This window comes from Gadus morhua, chromosome 4 (assembly GCF_902167405.1).
Source record: "Gadus morhua chromosome 4, gadMor3.0, whole genome shotgun sequence".
In the NCBI taxonomy this organism is placed as follows: domain Eukaryota; kingdom Metazoa; phylum Chordata; class Actinopteri; order Gadiformes; family Gadidae; genus Gadus; species Gadus morhua.
Window position 1 is genome coordinate 6065024 of NC_044051.1, and position 17596 is coordinate 6082619.

At 49.3% G+C, this 17596-nt stretch overlaps 1 protein-coding gene across 4 annotated transcripts in view; it reads right to left on the bottom strand.

The window, feature by feature from the left end:
• Window positions 1–17596, bottom strand: part of ptprz1b (protein tyrosine phosphatase receptor type Z1b) — a 61614-nt gene that overhangs the window by 46 nt on the left and 43972 nt on the right. The window contains exons 11-32 of one of the 4 annotated variants that reach the window (XM_030355268.1): window positions 17309–17358; window positions 16121–16630; window positions 15236–15410; window positions 13445–13592; window positions 12684–12775; window positions 12155–12240; window positions 10656–10676; window positions 9775–9871; window positions 9342–9424; window positions 8522–8656; window positions 8141–8272; window positions 7723–7883; window positions 7082–7217; window positions 6393–6539; window positions 5741–5834; window positions 5259–5332; window positions 4532–4687; window positions 4281–4433; window positions 3779–3921; window positions 3177–3312; window positions 2281–2468; window positions 1–2238 (exon numbers count right to left, since the gene is read on the bottom strand). The exon at window positions 1–2238 is cut by the window's left edge and continues 46 nt beyond it. In XM_030355268.1, coding sequence (XP_030211128.1) covers window positions 2322–2468; window positions 3177–3312; window positions 3779–3921; window positions 4281–4433; window positions 4532–4687; window positions 5259–5332; window positions 5741–5834; window positions 6393–6539; window positions 7082–7217; window positions 7723–7883; window positions 8141–8272; window positions 8522–8656; window positions 9342–9424; window positions 9775–9871; window positions 10656–10676; window positions 12155–12240; window positions 12684–12775; window positions 13445–13592; window positions 15236–15410; window positions 16121–16630; window positions 17309–17358 — 2876 coding nt within the window. In that variant the 3' untranslated portion in view covers window positions 1–2238; window positions 2281–2321. Of the gene's footprint in view, window positions 2469–3176; window positions 3313–3778; window positions 3922–4280; window positions 4434–4531; window positions 4688–5258; window positions 5333–5740; window positions 5835–6392; window positions 6540–7081; window positions 7218–7722; window positions 7884–8140; window positions 8273–8521; window positions 8657–9341; window positions 9425–9774; window positions 9872–10655; window positions 10677–12154; window positions 12241–12683; window positions 12776–13444; window positions 13593–15235; window positions 15411–16120; window positions 16631–17308; window positions 17359–17596 lie in introns of all 4 variants that reach the window. The other 3 variants (XM_030355269.1, XM_030355267.1, XM_030355270.1) reach the window with 3 other exon arrangements.

Genomic DNA, 17596 nt, shown 5'->3' on the forward strand with positions numbered 1-17596 from the left:
TCACTATAAACATACCGTGCCTTTTCATAGTTTGACAAGAGACACATTAAAGTTCTCCTGTGTTCAAAACACATAGAAAAAAAAGGATAATTCAATTGTTTATATCATATAATCAATATTTGATAGGCTAAAATTATAAAACACTGTTATATATATATCGTTGTAAATGACTAAAAAATCATCTTCGTATTAAAATAGAAATATAGTAGCTAGTATATAAACAGAAGTTTGGCCTCCCCATAGATCCAGGGTTATTTACACAAATGTTATATCGGACCTTCCTTTCACACACAGAATCGTTAAAAAGGCTTTCTGACCAAAAATGTACCGCTTAATCGAAACATAGAAACATAGGATCAGTAAATACAAAGCATTCCCAAAAGCATTCTCGTAAAACTATAGGATTTCTCCAACAAAACGTACAAACAGTTCGTTTGTAAAATCACAGACGAAAACAGTAAAACAACAACGGACGGACCGAGAAATCGGGTCCTAGATTAAACCGGTCGCAGGGAGGAATGCTGTCTCTATGGCTGTCCATGTAACTTATCTTATTTACAACGATGGCTTAGTATAAATTCAGTGACCACAACATTTGGCGACTCATTTATTTCCCGGTCGTGTACGACAATAAATTGAATATTACACGCTTCGAGAGCATTCACAGTTTGCAGGTGATTTCTCGTTTAATCGTATCTGTACGCTTTTGCTCAGCTCTACGGTTATTTTTTTAAGATGCATTAGCCGTAACATCGAAAAAAATCTAATCTCAGAAATAACAAAGTTACAGCGAAACAGTCAGCGGCCAAAACATCGCAGCTCTGTAATCTAGTGGGCTTATAGTTGCAGTTTTTCTTGCGCGAACTTCAAACCACTCGAGGTGTGTGGAGGTGAGATGGGGAAGGCACAGTGGACAATGGGCTGTGCCTGACGCAACCGACCGTTTCCCAGAACCCCCCTGGGTTCTACCTCGGCAGGGTCGCTATAGGTTTTCGCATAGATGCCGTAATACCCCTTTAAAATACTTTTTTTTTCTTTGGTTCACTTATTTCAATAATTGTAACTCAAGCTAAAACTATTCTTTGTTTAGTCCCCTATCTAGTATTATTATTATCATCATTATTATTAATATTATAACTATTATTATTATGTATTGGTATTATTGATATTATTATGCGTAGGCCGAGCAGCTAAACTGCTCAAACATAACAGTCAAAAGCATAACAATACTAATAATATGAATAATAATTCCCACCAACGATAGCGATGGTTCATTTAAAGGCAAATGTAACCTAGCTGCGTGGTTTAGCCTCCTCATGCTAGCCAGCAGCTCATTGCCCTTAGGATGCTCACTGTGCTGCCAAGTTGAATACGTTTTTCAACTAATGCTTAGTTTAATCAAATAATTCCTAGTATAATTGTATCTGTTATATGTAAACATGCATCGTCCCCAGACATAGCATGCGTAGGTACCGCGATTGTGCGTGTGAGCGTACTTATGAAAAGTGCTGTAGGTAAGACCTAAGAGGTGATATTATCAGAATAATTTTTTTAAAGTGGCCTAGCCAACCGTCAGCTGTTAGGGACTGAAAGGCTTGGTGAGAATATCGGTACTTGTTGACTTTGTCGGCCTCTGAACGAGACCTACATTTTAGACCATTTCCCCTAATTTCTGACCAATCAGGGCATCTCTTCCTTGATTGGTGCGGTGAGTTCATCTTGCCTGTCAATCACAGGTGTGTGAAACACAACATCCCTCATTGGCGTAAATCTATAGGGAGGGAGCAGAGAGAGGGCGTCTATTTTCAGAACCTCACTCTTCCGCTCTTTTCCGTTCTCTCTCTCTTCCCAACTGTCCACTCTTACCTACAGCAGCTTTAACCTGTTTGATGATCAGCGCTCCTCCTCTATAAGTAGTGGAGCTCCGCCTGGAACTGCATCAGGTACTCCAGGCTCTATATCAGGAGCTCCAGGCTCTACATCAGGAGCTCCAGGCTCTACTCCAGGCTCTACATCGTGGACTCCAGGCTCTACATCAGGGACTTCAGGCTCTACTCCAGGCTCTATATCATGGACTTCAGGCTCAACATCAGGGACTCCAAGCTCTACATCAGGGACTACAGGCTCTACATCAGGAGCTCCAGGCTCTACTCCAGGCTCTGCATCGTGGACTCCAGGCTCTATATCAGGGACTCCAGGCTCTACATCAGGAACTCCAGGCTCTACTCCAGGCTCTACATCAGGGACTCCGGGCTCTACATCAGGGACTCCAGGCTCTACATCAGGGACTCCAGTCTCTACTCCAGGCTCTACTCCAGGCTCTACATCAGGGACTCCAGGCTCTCGGCCATGCTGGCGGTGGTCCCCAGCGGCAGGGAGCCGTTGGTCTCGGGGGAGCGGAGGGTCTTCTGGTCCTCCTGGCTGCTGACCAGGCTCAGCACGGAGCGGTACAGGAACTGGTAGCCCTCCTGGGGTAGAGAGGGGCCGGAGGGGGGAGGAAAGGACCAACGTGAGGTTGAACAGTCAAGGCCGGCAATCCAAACTCAATGTTTTCGCCCTGTTGCGCAACCAGGTTTCAAAATACAGCTAGATAAATATCGCTATAGTAATCTGGTGTGTGTGTGTGTGTGTGTGTGTGTGTGTGCGTATGTTACTATGTGTTTGTGTTTCTATGCGTGTGTGTTTTTCTATATGTGTGTATGTGTCCGTGCATCTCTGTGTGTGTGTGCGTGACTGTAAGTGTTTGTTTGTGTGCGTGCGCGCGTTTGTGTAATTAAATGCGTGTGTGTGTGTGCGTGAGTGTGTGTTTCTATGTGTGTGTGTTTTTCTATACGTGTGTATGTGTCCGTGTATCTATGAGTGCGTGTACGTGTGTGTGTTTGGTTGTGTGCTTGCGCGCATTTGTGTATTTACACGCGTGCGTGCGTGTGCGTGAGAGTGTGTTTCTATGTGTGTGTGTTTTTCTAAGTGTGTGTGTCCGTGCATCTGCGTGTGCGTTGGTGTTTGTGTGTTTGTGCGCGTGCGTTTATGTGTTTCCACATGTGTGTGTGCGTGTGCGTGAGTGTGTTTCTATGTGTGTGTCTGTATCTGCGTGTGCGTTAGTGTTTGTGTGTTTCCCCGTGTTCGTTAGTGTTTGTGTGTTTGTGTGTTTCCCCGTGTGTGTGTGCGCCCCCCACCAGGTCGTTGAAGACCCCCGGCCTCCTCAGGTTGGTCATGCGGGCGGCGGTGTACACGTCCACCGCGGCGTCCTCCTCCAGCTGGGAGGACAGCGAGGACAGGGCGCAGAACAGCCCCGAGGTGGGGCCCCCCAGCCTGGAGACACACACACACACACACACACACACACACACACACACACACACACACACACAGAGACACACACACACACACACACAGAGACACACACACACACACACACACACACACACACACACACACACACACACACACACACACACACACACACAGAGACACACACACACACACACACACACACGTTAGGCAGATATAAACTCACACACACACGAACACACACAAATTAAAAACAAAAATACAGACGCACGCACGTTAGACACATATTTGTCTACACACATACATTGAGAACATTAAAAACACACACACACACACATTAACATTAACACACACACACACGTTAGACACAAACACATACACATACACAGACACACACACAAAACACAGGGGATGGACACAAAAACAAACACACGCACAATAACACACACACCCTTTTCCCCCAGGTCACACACGCGGGGGTACTCACGGGTCGTGCACCACGGTGGGCCCGGCCGTGTTGGCGCTGTGCTCCCGGACGGCGGCCACCAGCTCAAAGCTGCTCCTGATTGGTCCGTCGGGATTGGGCCAGCAGGTGGCGCTGTAGCGCCTCACCTCCAGCACGCCGTCGCTCTGTCCCCGGACGGAGAGGAAGACATCAGGAGGCCGTGTGTGTGAGCGTGTGTTTCTGAAAATGGGTTTGTCTTTTGATTGTGTTTCTGTGTGTCTTTCTGCGTGTGTGTGTGTGTGGGTGTGTGTTTGATCTGTGTGTCTGTGTGTTTGTTCTTTCTGTGTGTGTTCTGTGTATGTGGGTTATATGTGTTTTTCTGTGTTTGTGTGTGTGTTAGTCTGTTAGTGTGTGTGTTAGTCTGTGAGTGAGTGAGTGAGTGAGTGTGTTAGTCTGTGAGTGAGTGAGTGAGTGAGTGAGTGAGTGAGTGAGTGAGTGAGTGAGTGAGTGAGTGAGTGTGTGTGTGTGTGTGCGTGTGTGTTACCTGTGAGGACTCCAGTATAAAGTCCTGGACTAGAATCTTCTCGTCGTTGGTCAGAGATAAATGCTCCTCCCGCGAGAACGACACAATGAGACCCTCAAAGCTCATTGGCTGGTCCTTAATTGGCCAATAGACACAGGCTACCTCCCCATCCCCCTGAAATGCATAACACAAAGCCAGTTAGACCCTATCCAATCAGACAAAGTGGAATATGACACATGTTAAACTCACTACTCTCGTTTGCTTGTTTTGACCTGGGTGTAGGGGTCCGGTACAGAGACCACTGAATGGGGGTCCGGTAGGGAGACCACCGTGTGCGCGCTGTGCTCCCAGATCATGGTCCAGAAGTCGGCCACGGTGCTGCTCAGAGGGTCTTGGCCCACGATGAACTCCTTACTGTGGTACCGGCCCTGTGGACACACACACACACAGGGACACACACACACACACACACACACACACACACACACACACACACACACACACACACACACACACACACACACACACACACACACACACACACACACACACACACGGGGACACAAGCACACACAAGAGGACACACGTACACACAAGGACACATGCTGTTTTATTGGGTCCAGTTGAATTCAATGTAGTAGATTAGCTTTTTACTTTCACTTTCATCTTACATGATTTAAAAGTGAGACTGAGAGCAAACTTTGTTCCTTCATAGAGAGCTGAACCGTGCAATGTTTACATCTCTGATTGGTTGGCTGATTTAAAGCAACAGTGTTCACATCTCTGATTGGTTGGCTGATTTAAATCAACAGTGTTCACATCTCTGATTGGTTGGCTGATTTAAAGCGACATTGTTCACATCTCTGATTAGTTGGCTGAATTAAAGTGACAGCGGTCACATCTCTGATTGGTTGGCTGGTTTAAAGCGACAGCGGTCACATCTCTGATTGGTTGGCCTATTAACAGCGAGGCGCTCTGATTGGGTGTGGCGGGGCTCACCATGACGTAGGAGGCGTTGATGTAGCCCGTGGCGTTGGACTCGGACGCCGTCAGACACACTCTGGAGCGCTCCACTGGGGGTCAGAGTTCAGGGGTCAGGAAATATTACTCAAGGACATGTAGGATGATGGAAACCTTGTTGGTCTGTGCATGTGTCTGTCTGTTTTCTGTTTGCATGTGTGTGTGTGAGTGAGTGCATGCGTGTGTGTGAATGAGTGAGTGAGTGTGAGTTAATGTATTTTTGCATGGGTGCGTGTGAGTTTCTGTTTTTGCATGTGTGTGTGTGTGAGTTAATTTTTATTGACATGTTTGTGTGTGTGGTGTGTATTTGCATGATTGAGTCTGTGTATTTGCGTGCATTTTTGCATGTGTGTGTTTTTGAGTGTGTGTTTGTGTGCGTGAGTGCATGTGTGTGTGTGTATGTGTGTATGTTTATGTGTCTGTGTGTGTGCGTGTCTTAGTGTGTGTGTGTGTGTCCTCACCAGGCATCAGGGCCCTGGCTCTGTTCTTGTCTGCGTTCTCGTCCTTCAGGGCCGTGCTGTAGTCTGCGTGTCGGGCCTGGCGTTGGCTGATCAGCTGCACCGACGCACAACACAACACGACACCACACACAACACAACACAAATAGTGAGGCAGAGCGCAGATACCTTTAAGAGTCATTGAAACCCAAAACTTTCTTTTGTCTTAAAAATGGTCATTTGACTTATACAATCGTAAACGTAGTAATTTAATACCCACGTCCGAGGGTAAGGCTTCCCAGACACCTATAGTACAACGCTACCGTGTGTGGTGGATTTCATGTACAACATAGATTTTTATAACGCTCATAACAGTTACATAACGACTGTGCTAAAATGTATCATAAAGTTGGCGTGGGTCGTAACCATGGTGATAACACACCCCCCCTTCCTAAAACTCCCAATCACATAATGACACTATGTGATTTCTAAATCACATAGTGTTCGTATTCCTTCTGAATCAGTGGGCTCACTGGCTTTAGAAGATCAATACAACTTTATAAATATTCAATCATCACAAAAAAACATGAAAGAAAGAGAAAGTACGTACTTCAGTTTATCATTACACACATGTGTGCATGACCACAAACACACAAATACACACACACGCACACACCTTGAACTGCTTGTCCATGCGCGTGCGGCCCGCGGGCCCCGGGATCAGAAGCCGCGACACGTAGGCGTGCAGGAGGTCAGAGGTCACCAGGGTCTCTCTGCTCAGGATGGCCTCGACCAGAGCATCGTGGATAAACACATACTGCTCCTGGAGAGAGAGAGGGAGAGAGAGAGAGAGGGAGAGGGAGAGGGAGAGGGAGAGAGAGAGAGAGAGAGAGAGAGAGAGAGAGAGAGAGAGAGAGAGAGAGAGACAGAGAGAGAGAGGGAGGGAGAGGGAGAGAGAGAAGAGAGAATTAGAAGCCAGCGATAGAGACAGAATAACAAAGAAAGAAAGAAAGAAAGAAAGAAAGAAAGAAAGAAAGAAAGAATGTCAGGAAGTGTGCATTTATACCTACGTTTGTTTTCAGTAGGGTTTGGAGGTAAGAGTGTACATGCCTACTATGATAGATATAACTATAGTCATAGTCATGCATTTATCCCTGTGTGTGTGTGTGTGTGTGTGTGTGTGTGTGTGTGTGTGTGTGTGTGTGTGTGTGTGTGTGTGTGTGTGTGTGTGTGTGTGTGTGTGTGTGTGTGTGTGTGTGTGTGTGTGTGGGTGTTTGCACGTGTGTGCGTTCGCATGTGCATGTGTGTGTCCGTATGCATGTGCACAGGCGTGTGTGTGTGTGTGTGTGTGTGTGTGTGCGTTACCTGGGTCTGCACCAGGAAGTTGCGCTGGGTCCTGACGTGCTTCAGGAAGCCCAGCACGTTGACCGTCCCCTGGTCCTGGATCTGCTGCAGCATGCTGTCAATCACGATGTAGGCCCCGGTCCGGCCCACCCCAGCACTACACACACACACACACACACACACACACACACACACACACACACACACACACACACACACACACAGACACACACACACACACACACACACACACACACACACACACACACACACACACACACACACACACACAGAATAGTGGGATGAACTTGAAAACTCTTTGCACTGCATATTTTACGTTTCCTTTTTCAGATGTATAATCTCACCAGTGGTATCAACAGCCCTCTGCCGGACACACACACACACACACACCTGGTCCCACACAACACACACACACAAACACATACACAATCCCTCACCAACACACACACACCAGGTCCCTCAATACCACACACACACACACACACACACACACACACACACACACACACACACACACACACACACACACACACACACACACACACACACACACACACACACACACACGCCCAGTCCCACACACACACGTACACACACACACACAACCAGTCCCACACCCACAGGCGGTCCCCGGGGCCCACCTGCAGTGCACCAGGAGGGGCCCCATGTCCTTGGTGCGGGCCCCAGCGGAGGCCCTGATGAAGGAGAGGACGGGCAGGTTGTACTCCGGGACCCCCATGTCCGGCCACTGGGTGTAGTGGAACTGGACCACCGTGTGCTCGGACATGCCCTTCTGACACACCTGGGGGGGAGGGGGGGGACGAGAGAGAGAGAGAGCGAGAGAGAGCGAGAGAGCGAGAGAGAGAGACAGAGAGAGAGAGACCAGAGACCAGAGACCAGAGAGAAATATAAAAAAAGTATAAAGTATAAAGCAGGTATATGTCTGAGAATTGAAGTGTGTGTGTGTGTGTGTGTGTGTGTGTGTGTGTGTGTGTGTGTGTGTGTGTGTGTGTGTGTGTGTGTGTGTGTGTGTGTGTGTGTGTGTGTGTGCGTGTGTACCTTAGCGCCGGTGTCCCTGACCCCCAGGGTCCTGACGGTGTAGTAGGCCAGGGTCTGGGTGCTCCTCAGGGTCACCTGGTAGGGCCCGTACTCCTCCTGGTTCTCCTCCGGCCAGTACTGCTCACACTTGGTCTGCGCAGGAAACAGGAAGCGCACAGGAAGTGACGTCAGGGGGAGGCGGGCCTTGAGATGCGTGCGGACGTGTTTTCGCCCGTCCGTGTTTGCGTGCGTGTATACGAGTGTGTGCGTATTTCTGTGCGTGTGCGTCCGTGGGTGTGTGTGTGCGTCCGTGCGTGTGCGTGCGTGCGTGCGTGCTTCGTGTGTGCGCGTGCATGTGCGTGCGTACGTAAGCGTGTGTGTCCGTGTCCCGGGCTCTCCTACCCGGCCCTTCTCCTTGAGGTTGGTGATCATGACGACCACGCCGATGTTCTGCTGCAGGACCATCCTCCAGAAGTCCTCCCGGCCCGATCTCAGCGGCCCCTGGGCGGCGATGTAGGCCCGGCTCCGCTCGCAGCCCTACCCCCCCCCCCCCCCCACCCCCACCCCCACAGACACCCAGCGGACCAGAGGTCAGAGGTCAGCGGCTTTGTTTACACAGCACCAGGTCAACCACGTCAGGCCAGTGAGAAGGACTGAGGATGGATAAAACACCTTGTTCCCTTATCTTATCTTACCCCCCCTCTCCTCCTCTCAGCTCCCCTCCCCTCACCGCTCATCCTCCCTTCCCCTCATCTCATCACATTTCAACTCAACTCCCCTCTCTTATCTCTGCTACCTTCCCCTCCTCTCACCTCTCATTTCCACCCCCATCCTTTCACGTCACCCCACATCTCTTTATGTCCTTCCTCCTCCTCTCCTCTCTCCTCTACTCTCCTCTCCCCTCCAGCTCCCCTCTTTTCTCCTTCCCTCCCCTCCCCTCCCCTCCCCTCAGCTCCACTCCTCTCCTGTCCCCTTACTTCCCCTCACCTCTCCCCTCTCCTTCTCCTCCCCTCTCCTCTCCCCTCCTCCCCTCTCTTCTTTTCTCCCTTCCTCTCCTCTCCTCTCTCCCCTCTCTCCTCCCCTCTCCCCCCTCTCCTCTCCTCTCCTCTCCTCTCCTCTCTTCTCCTCTCCTCTCCTCTCCCCTCCTCTCCTCTCCTCCCCCCTCCCCTCCTCTCCTCTCCTCTCCTCCCCTCCCCTCCCCCCCTTTGTAACAGTGACTCACGTCGATAAAGTTGGCGTTGATGTAATCCCCGGCCCGGCCGTCTCGGTCCTGACCGCTGCACAGCTTCACTCGGCTGTGGTCGTCTGCACAACAAGGGGGTGATGTCGTGGGTTGGACAGGGGGGGGAGTCATGGTTAAAACAGGATGTGATGACACGGATCTCAATTAACTTTTCAATTTCTAATTGAAAACATAACTCAACGAGTTATATGGGACGAAAATAGTTTGACTAACACCTGGATCACATCAGTATTAGTACTTGGGATTATAAGTAGTGATACATATTGTTCCTACAGGCTATACTTTACTGTAAAAGTGCTCTTATAGGCCATGCATTTTAAACTCTGCTCTAACAGGCCAGTATGTTCATGTAGTGGACTACTGTACTGTAGTGGTGGTTTTGACACATTGATTCATGTTAAGCTGCTCTTACAGGCCAGTATGTTGATGTAACGGTTCTTGCTGCGGTTGTCTGGATGGTTGGAGCTCTCAGTGCTAATGCCCATCTCCACTGTGCACGCCTGCACCTCCTGCAACACACACACACACACACACACACACACACACACACACACACACACACACACACACACACACACACACACACACACACACACACACACACACACACACACACACACACACACACAAATGAAACCAAGTTCATTGCACATACACACAATTCAAGGTGAAACCAGCATAAAACCAATCCAAAAGACTTAAAGCTAGGGAAGGCAATCAGACAGCCACAGACACTTGATTCTATACTTTTTTTTTGTCAGAGCATTTGCGTCTTTGACTGTTGGGAGGATTTAAAGAGTATTTCACAGAATATGGAAAAAAAATGCTTCGAAAATAAATTGCCTACCCTACCTTTAAGGTCGAGAGAGAGAGTAAGAGTATGTGATTGACGCTACTGTGGCGCCACCATGCGGCTCATCACTGTGGTAGGGATGGGTGTACTTTAACAACAGATGATTTCATTATGTTTTTTTAATACGCATCGCATGCAAGCTACCTTGTGGAAGAATATATCCAGACTAATAAGTTCTTTAAATGATGTACAAAAATAATGTTTGAATTTGAACCCCTGAATCCCTAAATCGAGGCATTATTATTTATTATTCAACGGTCAGTTCCTGAGGCTGTGTCATCGCAGATTCGTGACGTCAAACTTCCAAAATTCAGATTAATTATATTGTGATTTCTTTCTAGCACAGTAACTAAAATAGGACAAAGAAACACAGAGACTACATGTGTAGTGGGGGGGAGGGGGGAGGGCAAGGGGGGACGGGGGAAGGGGGCGGGGCTTACCTCGTAGGCCTGGGTGACAATCTAATGGAAGACGACAGGAGGATGCAGAAGGGCACAGTGGTGACGGTGGTGGTGGTGGTGGTGGTGGTGGGGTCAGGGGTCAAGGGGTCAGGGATGGTAAGGGAAGTGAACAGGGGGGGGAGAGGAAATGTAAGACAGATGGAGAGACATAGACATGAATTTGGGCAGACAGACAGGACACACAGACAGACAGAACAGACAGAACAGACAGAACAAACAGACAGACAGACAGACAGACAGACAGACAGACAGACAGACAGACAGACAGACAGACAGACAGACAGACAGACAGACAGACAGACAGACAGACAGACAGACAGACAGACAGACAGACAGACAAGACAGACAGACAGACAGACAGAGGGGTCAGTGCAGGTACGTGGATGGGTATAGATACACATTGTGACAACTAGTACACACTACTGATACTACGACTAAGCTAGGGTTGTACACTAAACATTAAACAAGCACTCTTCTTCGTTTCTGGGCTATTGATATTCAGTTCCTCGCCTTACCCCCAACATTGCAGTTTGGTCAAGGGGGTACAACACGCTGAATGATATAAAGAAACTTTTATTGTGAAGTTTCACTCGAGGAAGTTTCAGCTGTGAGAGCTCAACCTTGAGAGTGATACGGTCCCCATGGGGTCACAAATAATTGGTGTTATTTTGTTCCATATAAGGGTTGTAAACCTAAATTAATTAATTAATTTGCCTCGGCCATTTATTTATATACTTTATTGGAACCTATTGCCGACTGTACATACCCATGTTGCTTTACATTCAGTTACACAAGGTGCCTAAAGTAGTCTCAAGGACACTTATTAAACACAAACCAAAAATAACAACTTGTTTTAATCAGTGCTCGAATGAGTTGTCCCTGCATTACAATGTCAATGACTCGTGAGCCGCCCAGCCCATTGCCATAGGTTTTAAACTAAGTGAGCTGACTCAAATCTTCTTTTTTTTTCATATAACATGAATACATACAGAAATTAATTAATAATGCCTCAAACTAACAACCACAAAATAATAACACCAATGAAAACAGAAAGCCAAGAAAGACACAGACCGATATCTCTTCTACATTAACTACGTCAACATTCACGTTGATGAAGTCGAATCAGCGTAGAACAGAGCGAGGTTGCTTCTACATTAACTACATCGACATTAACTACATCTACGTTCAGGTTAATGAAGTAGAATCAAAGCAGAACAGAGCGAGGTTGCTTCTACATTAACTACATCGACATTAACTACATCTACTTTCAGGTTAATGAAGTAGAATCAACGCAGAACAGAGCGAGGTTGCTTCTACATTAACTACGTCTACGTTCAGGTTAATGAAGTAGAATCAACGTAGAACAGAGCGAGGTTGCTTCTACATTAACTACGTCTACGTTCAGGTTAATGAAGTAGAATCAACTTAGAACACACAGATCTAGATTGGTTCTACATTCTACCCAGATTGGCGCGTACCTCAAACTCCTGGGGGAAGGTGTTGGAGGCGTGGAGCTCTAGCACGTGCTTCACAAACTGCTTCACCGTCATTGGCTCGTGGCCATCTGACGCGGGAAGGAGGCGGGGGCAGGAGAGTCACAAGCAGTTCAGAAAAACGTTTGTTAAAAAACACTTTGAATTGTGGTTGACAAAGTGTGTGTGTGCGCGCGCGTGCGTGCGTGCGTGCGTGCGTGCGTGTGTGTGTGTCTGTCTGTATGTTGTTCTTTCTTTCTGTTTGTCTGATTGCGGTTCTGTCTGTTTGTCTGATTGTGTTTCTGTCTGTCTGTCTGTCTGTCTGTCTGTCTGTCTGTCTGTCTGTCTGTCTGTCTGTCTGTCTGTCTTTCTGATTGTGGTTCTGTCTGTCCGTCTGATTGTGGTTCTGTCTGTCTGTCTGTCTGTCTGTCTGTCTGTCTGTCTGTCTTTCTGATTGTGGTTCAGTCTGACCGTCTGATTGTGGTTCTGTCTGTCTGTGGTTCTGTCCGTCTGTCCGTCTGTCTGTCTGTGTCACCTGTAGCCAGGATCACAGGTGTGGATGGGACGGACGTGGCTTTAGGCAGCATGTTGTCCTCTGAGTAGAAGTTGGCCGTCTGAAAGCAGTTCCTGTGTGAGGAGAGAAGAAGAGATGAGGGAAGACACGTCATCAGACCCATGACACAGTTATACTTTAATGATCATCACCGAGGGGCCCCACAGATTCACCAGACACACATATGTTCAGCATCGCTTCATATGACAACTGTGTGTGTCTGTGCAACTGCATGTGTGTGTGTGTGTGTGTGTGTGTGTGTGTGTGTGTGTGTGTGTGTGTGTGTGTGTGTGTGTGTGTGTGTGTGTGTGTGTGTGTGTGTGTGTGCATTTCTGTGTGAGTCTGTATCTATATGTGTGCATCTTTGTGTGGGTATGTGTGCGCCTGCATGTGGGCGTTAGGGTGTCTGCGTGCATCTGCATGTGTATGTGTGTGTGTGCATCTACAAGTGTGTGGTGTGCATGTGTGTGCATCTGCATGTGTGTGTGTCTGCATGTGTGTGTCTGTCTGCGTGTGTGTGTTTGTTTGTGTGCACATGCATGTGTATGCGTCTGCATGTGTGTGTGAATGCGTCTGCTCTATGAGTGTGTATGTGTGTGTGTGTGTGTGTGGGTTTGCTCTATGAGTGTGTGTGTGCGTCTGCTCTATGAGTGTGTGTGTGCGTCTGCGTGTGTGTGTGCGTCTGCTCTATGAGTGTGTGTGTGTGTGTGTGTGTGGGCGTCTGCTGTGTGTGTGTGTGTTACCTCCAGTAGATGAGGATGCCCACCAGCACCAGCAGACAGAGGATGGTGAGGGAGGAAACCACCGCCAGGGGGACGACTGTTCGCCGCTCCCGCTCCAGCACCCGGACCCCCCCCACCCGGGACTCATGGCTGCTGTTACTGCTGGCCTCTGGAGAGAGAGAGAGAGAGAGAGAGAGAGAGAGAGAGAGAGAGAGAGAGAGAGAGAGAGAGAGAGGGGGGGGGGGGGGAGAGGGAGAGAGAGAGAGAGAGAGAGAGGGGGGGAGAGGGAGAGAGGGAGAGAGAGAGAGAGAGAGAGAGGGGGAAAGCGAGAGAGAGAGAGAGGGGGAAAGCGAGAGAGAAAGCGAGGGGGAAAGCGAGAGAGAGAAAGGCATAGAGAGAGAGAGGGGGGGGGGGAGAGAGAGAGAGAGAGAGAGAGAGAGAGAGAGAGAGAGAGACAGAGAGAGAGAGAGAGAGAGAGAGAGAGAGAGAGAGAGAGAGAGAGAGAGAGAGAGAGAGAGAGAGAGAGAGAGAGAGAGATAGAGAGCGAGGGAGAGACAGAGTGAGAAAGAGAGTAATATAGACACAGAGAAAGAAAGAGAGAGGAGGATTAATAATCGGTGGATGTCCGACTGATGCTCAGTTGACTTGGTCTCCAGAGAGCAGAATGTGTGGCGGGTGAGGTGAACACATAAACACCACCAACAGGGGGCGCCATCACACTGCAGCAAGAAAACACACTGCGGTGAAGAGACCAATCAAACACATCCATCCATCAGCATGAACGTCTTATCAGCCAATCACGGTCCACTAACCAAATCCATCCGTCACTTGGCCAATCAATGTCAACTAAATCAAAGACTGTGACCATTACTCACGTCACTCAACAACGCCATAAGCACCACCTCAGCATCACATTAACCAGACACCACACCCATCATCATCATCATCATCATCATCATCATCATCATCACCATTCCCTCCCCACTGATGGAGAGAGCTCAGCGATTACATAACACGACCCAAAGCCCCGAGCGCTGACTCTGGTTCATCCACTAAGAGAGCTGGCCTTGGGTGGGGACATCAACCAATCAACCAATTACCATACATGACTGGATCATGTGACCCCTAATGGCCGCGATCTGATTGGACATGAGTGGGGGCTCCATGTAAAACGATCGTTGGGTCATTTATTCATCTTTGGAGGAGATCTTCCAAACCCCTGTTTCCTCGAAACGTGACTTTGTATCTCATCTCAATCGGGCTGGAGGGTGTACTGGGAAACACAGGAGTTCTGAGAAGCCAACACTTTGTTGTACATGAACATGGAAGCGAGGAGGTGAAATTGCCTATCCAGAGTATATCATTATTTTGCAAAATGCTGCAAAAGTCTGTGGAGGCAAATCCAGAGAACTGAAGGTACATTCAAGATTAATGGAGTGAGAGGAGAAACCACTGTTGGTGAGGATAAGGACGGGGCTCTGATGCTTGTCTACATTTCTTACATCCTCTTCACCATTGCCTCATTAAAAAACCCTCCAAATGAAAACAGTGCTGCATCGCTATGTAGCCAATAGCGGTTTTTCTAGGTAGCCATGAGCAGTAGGTCTATTGCTAGGGCAACCGGTTTGCTAACTAATTATCCGCAGTTTAGCTGGGTAGCCATGAGCAGTAGGCCTATTGCTAGGGTAACTGGTTCGCTAACTAATTATCCAGAGTTTAGTTTGGCAGCCATGAGCAGTAGGCCTATTGCTTGGTAACCAGTGTAGTTAGCAGCGATGCTATGTTTTGTAACAAGGTGTCATCATGTGTCACCTGGCTGACCAGTAGTGACCACAGCAGGCAGGCTGGTGGTCTCGGCGAGCAGGTCGTCGTCAGTGTCCTCGTAGTAGACGTCTGTGACCTGGAAGTCCTCCAGGGGTGGGGTGTAGGGGTCAGGCTCAGGGGTCGGGAGGTCATTCCTGGTGGCCGGTTCGGCCGCACTCTCATCCTGCGGTTTGTATGAACGGGACACAGCAAACACACACAGCAAACGCACAATGAGTCAGGGAATGAAGGATAAAAAGGTGATTTGTAGTTTGTCGACCATTATAACAAAAATCAAGGTAGTGCAGGAAATGGAAACTCGAACCCTGGATGAAATCACACACCAAGGTTCTTCTTCTCACTGTCAATCTAGGACTTTTGATTTGTTCTCTTTGGCGACATCTCTTGCGATAAGCTGTCAATTCTTCACAGTGATACCAACGGGGTTGCCAAGGACACCCAGTTACTAACATTCATAATGTGCAAATGCAAGGGCCTTCATCAGTGGGCCATAGGCTCAAACCCCATTGTGTTACCTTCTTCTACATAGAAGGGTGAATCTGTAAGAATCTCACTATTAAGTTTCTTGAAGCATGGAACCGTCCTAAATAAGGGAGGGGATGGGGGCTTTATATATCCGCCAAGGTTGGGGATGCTTTCACAGATATCCTTGCTTGGTTCTCCCAACGGGATTCATACCTCCAACCCCGGCAGTGTTGATGCCATGCCCTACCAGTTGAGTTGGACGCAAAACATTCAACACACACACACACACACACACACACACACACACACACACACACACACACACACACACACACACACACACACACACACACACACACACACACACACACACACAGGGTGAAACAGCTCCAAGATGGCGATGCGTACCGGCCCCATGGAGAGAGAAGCCTCTTCTGTGATTCGCCGGTGGGCCGGCGGCGGGGTGGTCTTCGAGGCGGGAAACAGGAAGCCGGGCTGCTCCGTCACCATGCCGACCCAGATGGCGCCGTTCCCGGAGGCGGCTGGCCTTGTGTACGGCCGCTGCACGGGGGTCCTCGGGTTCTCGTCCGTCCACTTCCTGTCCGAACCGGCCACATCCTTCTGCTTGGATCCGGTCTGCTCCGGTTTGGTCCGCGTGGTTTTCGGAGGGTCCGGCTCGCTCTCCGCCAGAACCTCGGGGTCCGAGGGGGTGCTCAGCGGGACGGGGAGGTTCCGGCTCGGGTCCCGGTCCTGGGACCCGTCCCGGTCCCGGTCCTGTTGGTCCGTGGGGTGGTTCTGGTAGACCACCGTCTGCTCCGGGGGAACCTCCTCCCCCGGGCTCTCGGCCTCCTCCGGGGACAGGTCCACGTTGTTCGGCTGCTCCGCCGCCTTAGTCTGCCACTTGGACTGGGACAGGACCTGCAGGGAGACCCCCGGGGCAATTAGACAGTCATGTGACGGTAGCGGATCGGCGCATAGATCGGCGCATATCGGCGCACATCGGCGAGCGTCATCGCCGATATCCGACGCTGCATGTGAGGCAGTATCGGAGGAATTACTGAAACTGATATCGGTATCGGAAAACAACTCTAGAATGTGGGTGGCGGTTACCAAGACAACAAGCAAACAAGGACACCCAAATATGACCTCGATGCAAAATACCAAACATACGCATCACGTGAACCATACACATCCCGGCTCCCCCAAGCGTATTCTAAACACCCCATCACCGCGCAGCTGAAAATAGGACAGGAGCGACGAGGAGAGAATTAAATCTCGTGTGTGATTCACTCCTCCGTAACCCGGGGGTCGGGCTGCCAGAGAATCATCTCCGCACACAGCCCGCCTCGCTTCTCTGCAGCGGCAGCTTGGTAAATGTGTTCTGATCGCCTGCGTAGGTGATCGGTACCATCGACTCGATTTAATTGCCGGAATGACAAGGCCGAGCTGGACGATCAGCGAGTGACCTTTAATCGGAAGGAGCCGAGGGACGACTGCTCGGTGCAGTTTGAAGGGCAACGCGTCTGGGGATGCAGGGGATGCAGGGGGGAGATGGCTCAGTAACAGACGGCTCGGCGACAGTAACAGTCGTCCTACCTGCAGGTTGTCGTCGGCCTCCGAACCGCTGTCGGGTCCAGAGTCGCTCTCTGGAGAAAACACAGGAAGGAAGACTCCTGTGATTCAAAATGTATCCTCGTTTAACGTATCATTTAATGACCGTGTGTGTGTGTTTGTGTGTGTGGGTTTGAACTGATTTTATAGTGCTATGATTTTGTTGGTTGCTATGACCAAGGACTTGAGAGATGCTTTTACATTTTCACCAATTCATTTGTTTGTGTGTGTGCGTGCGTGCGTGTGTGCATGCGTGCGTGCGTGCGTGCGTGC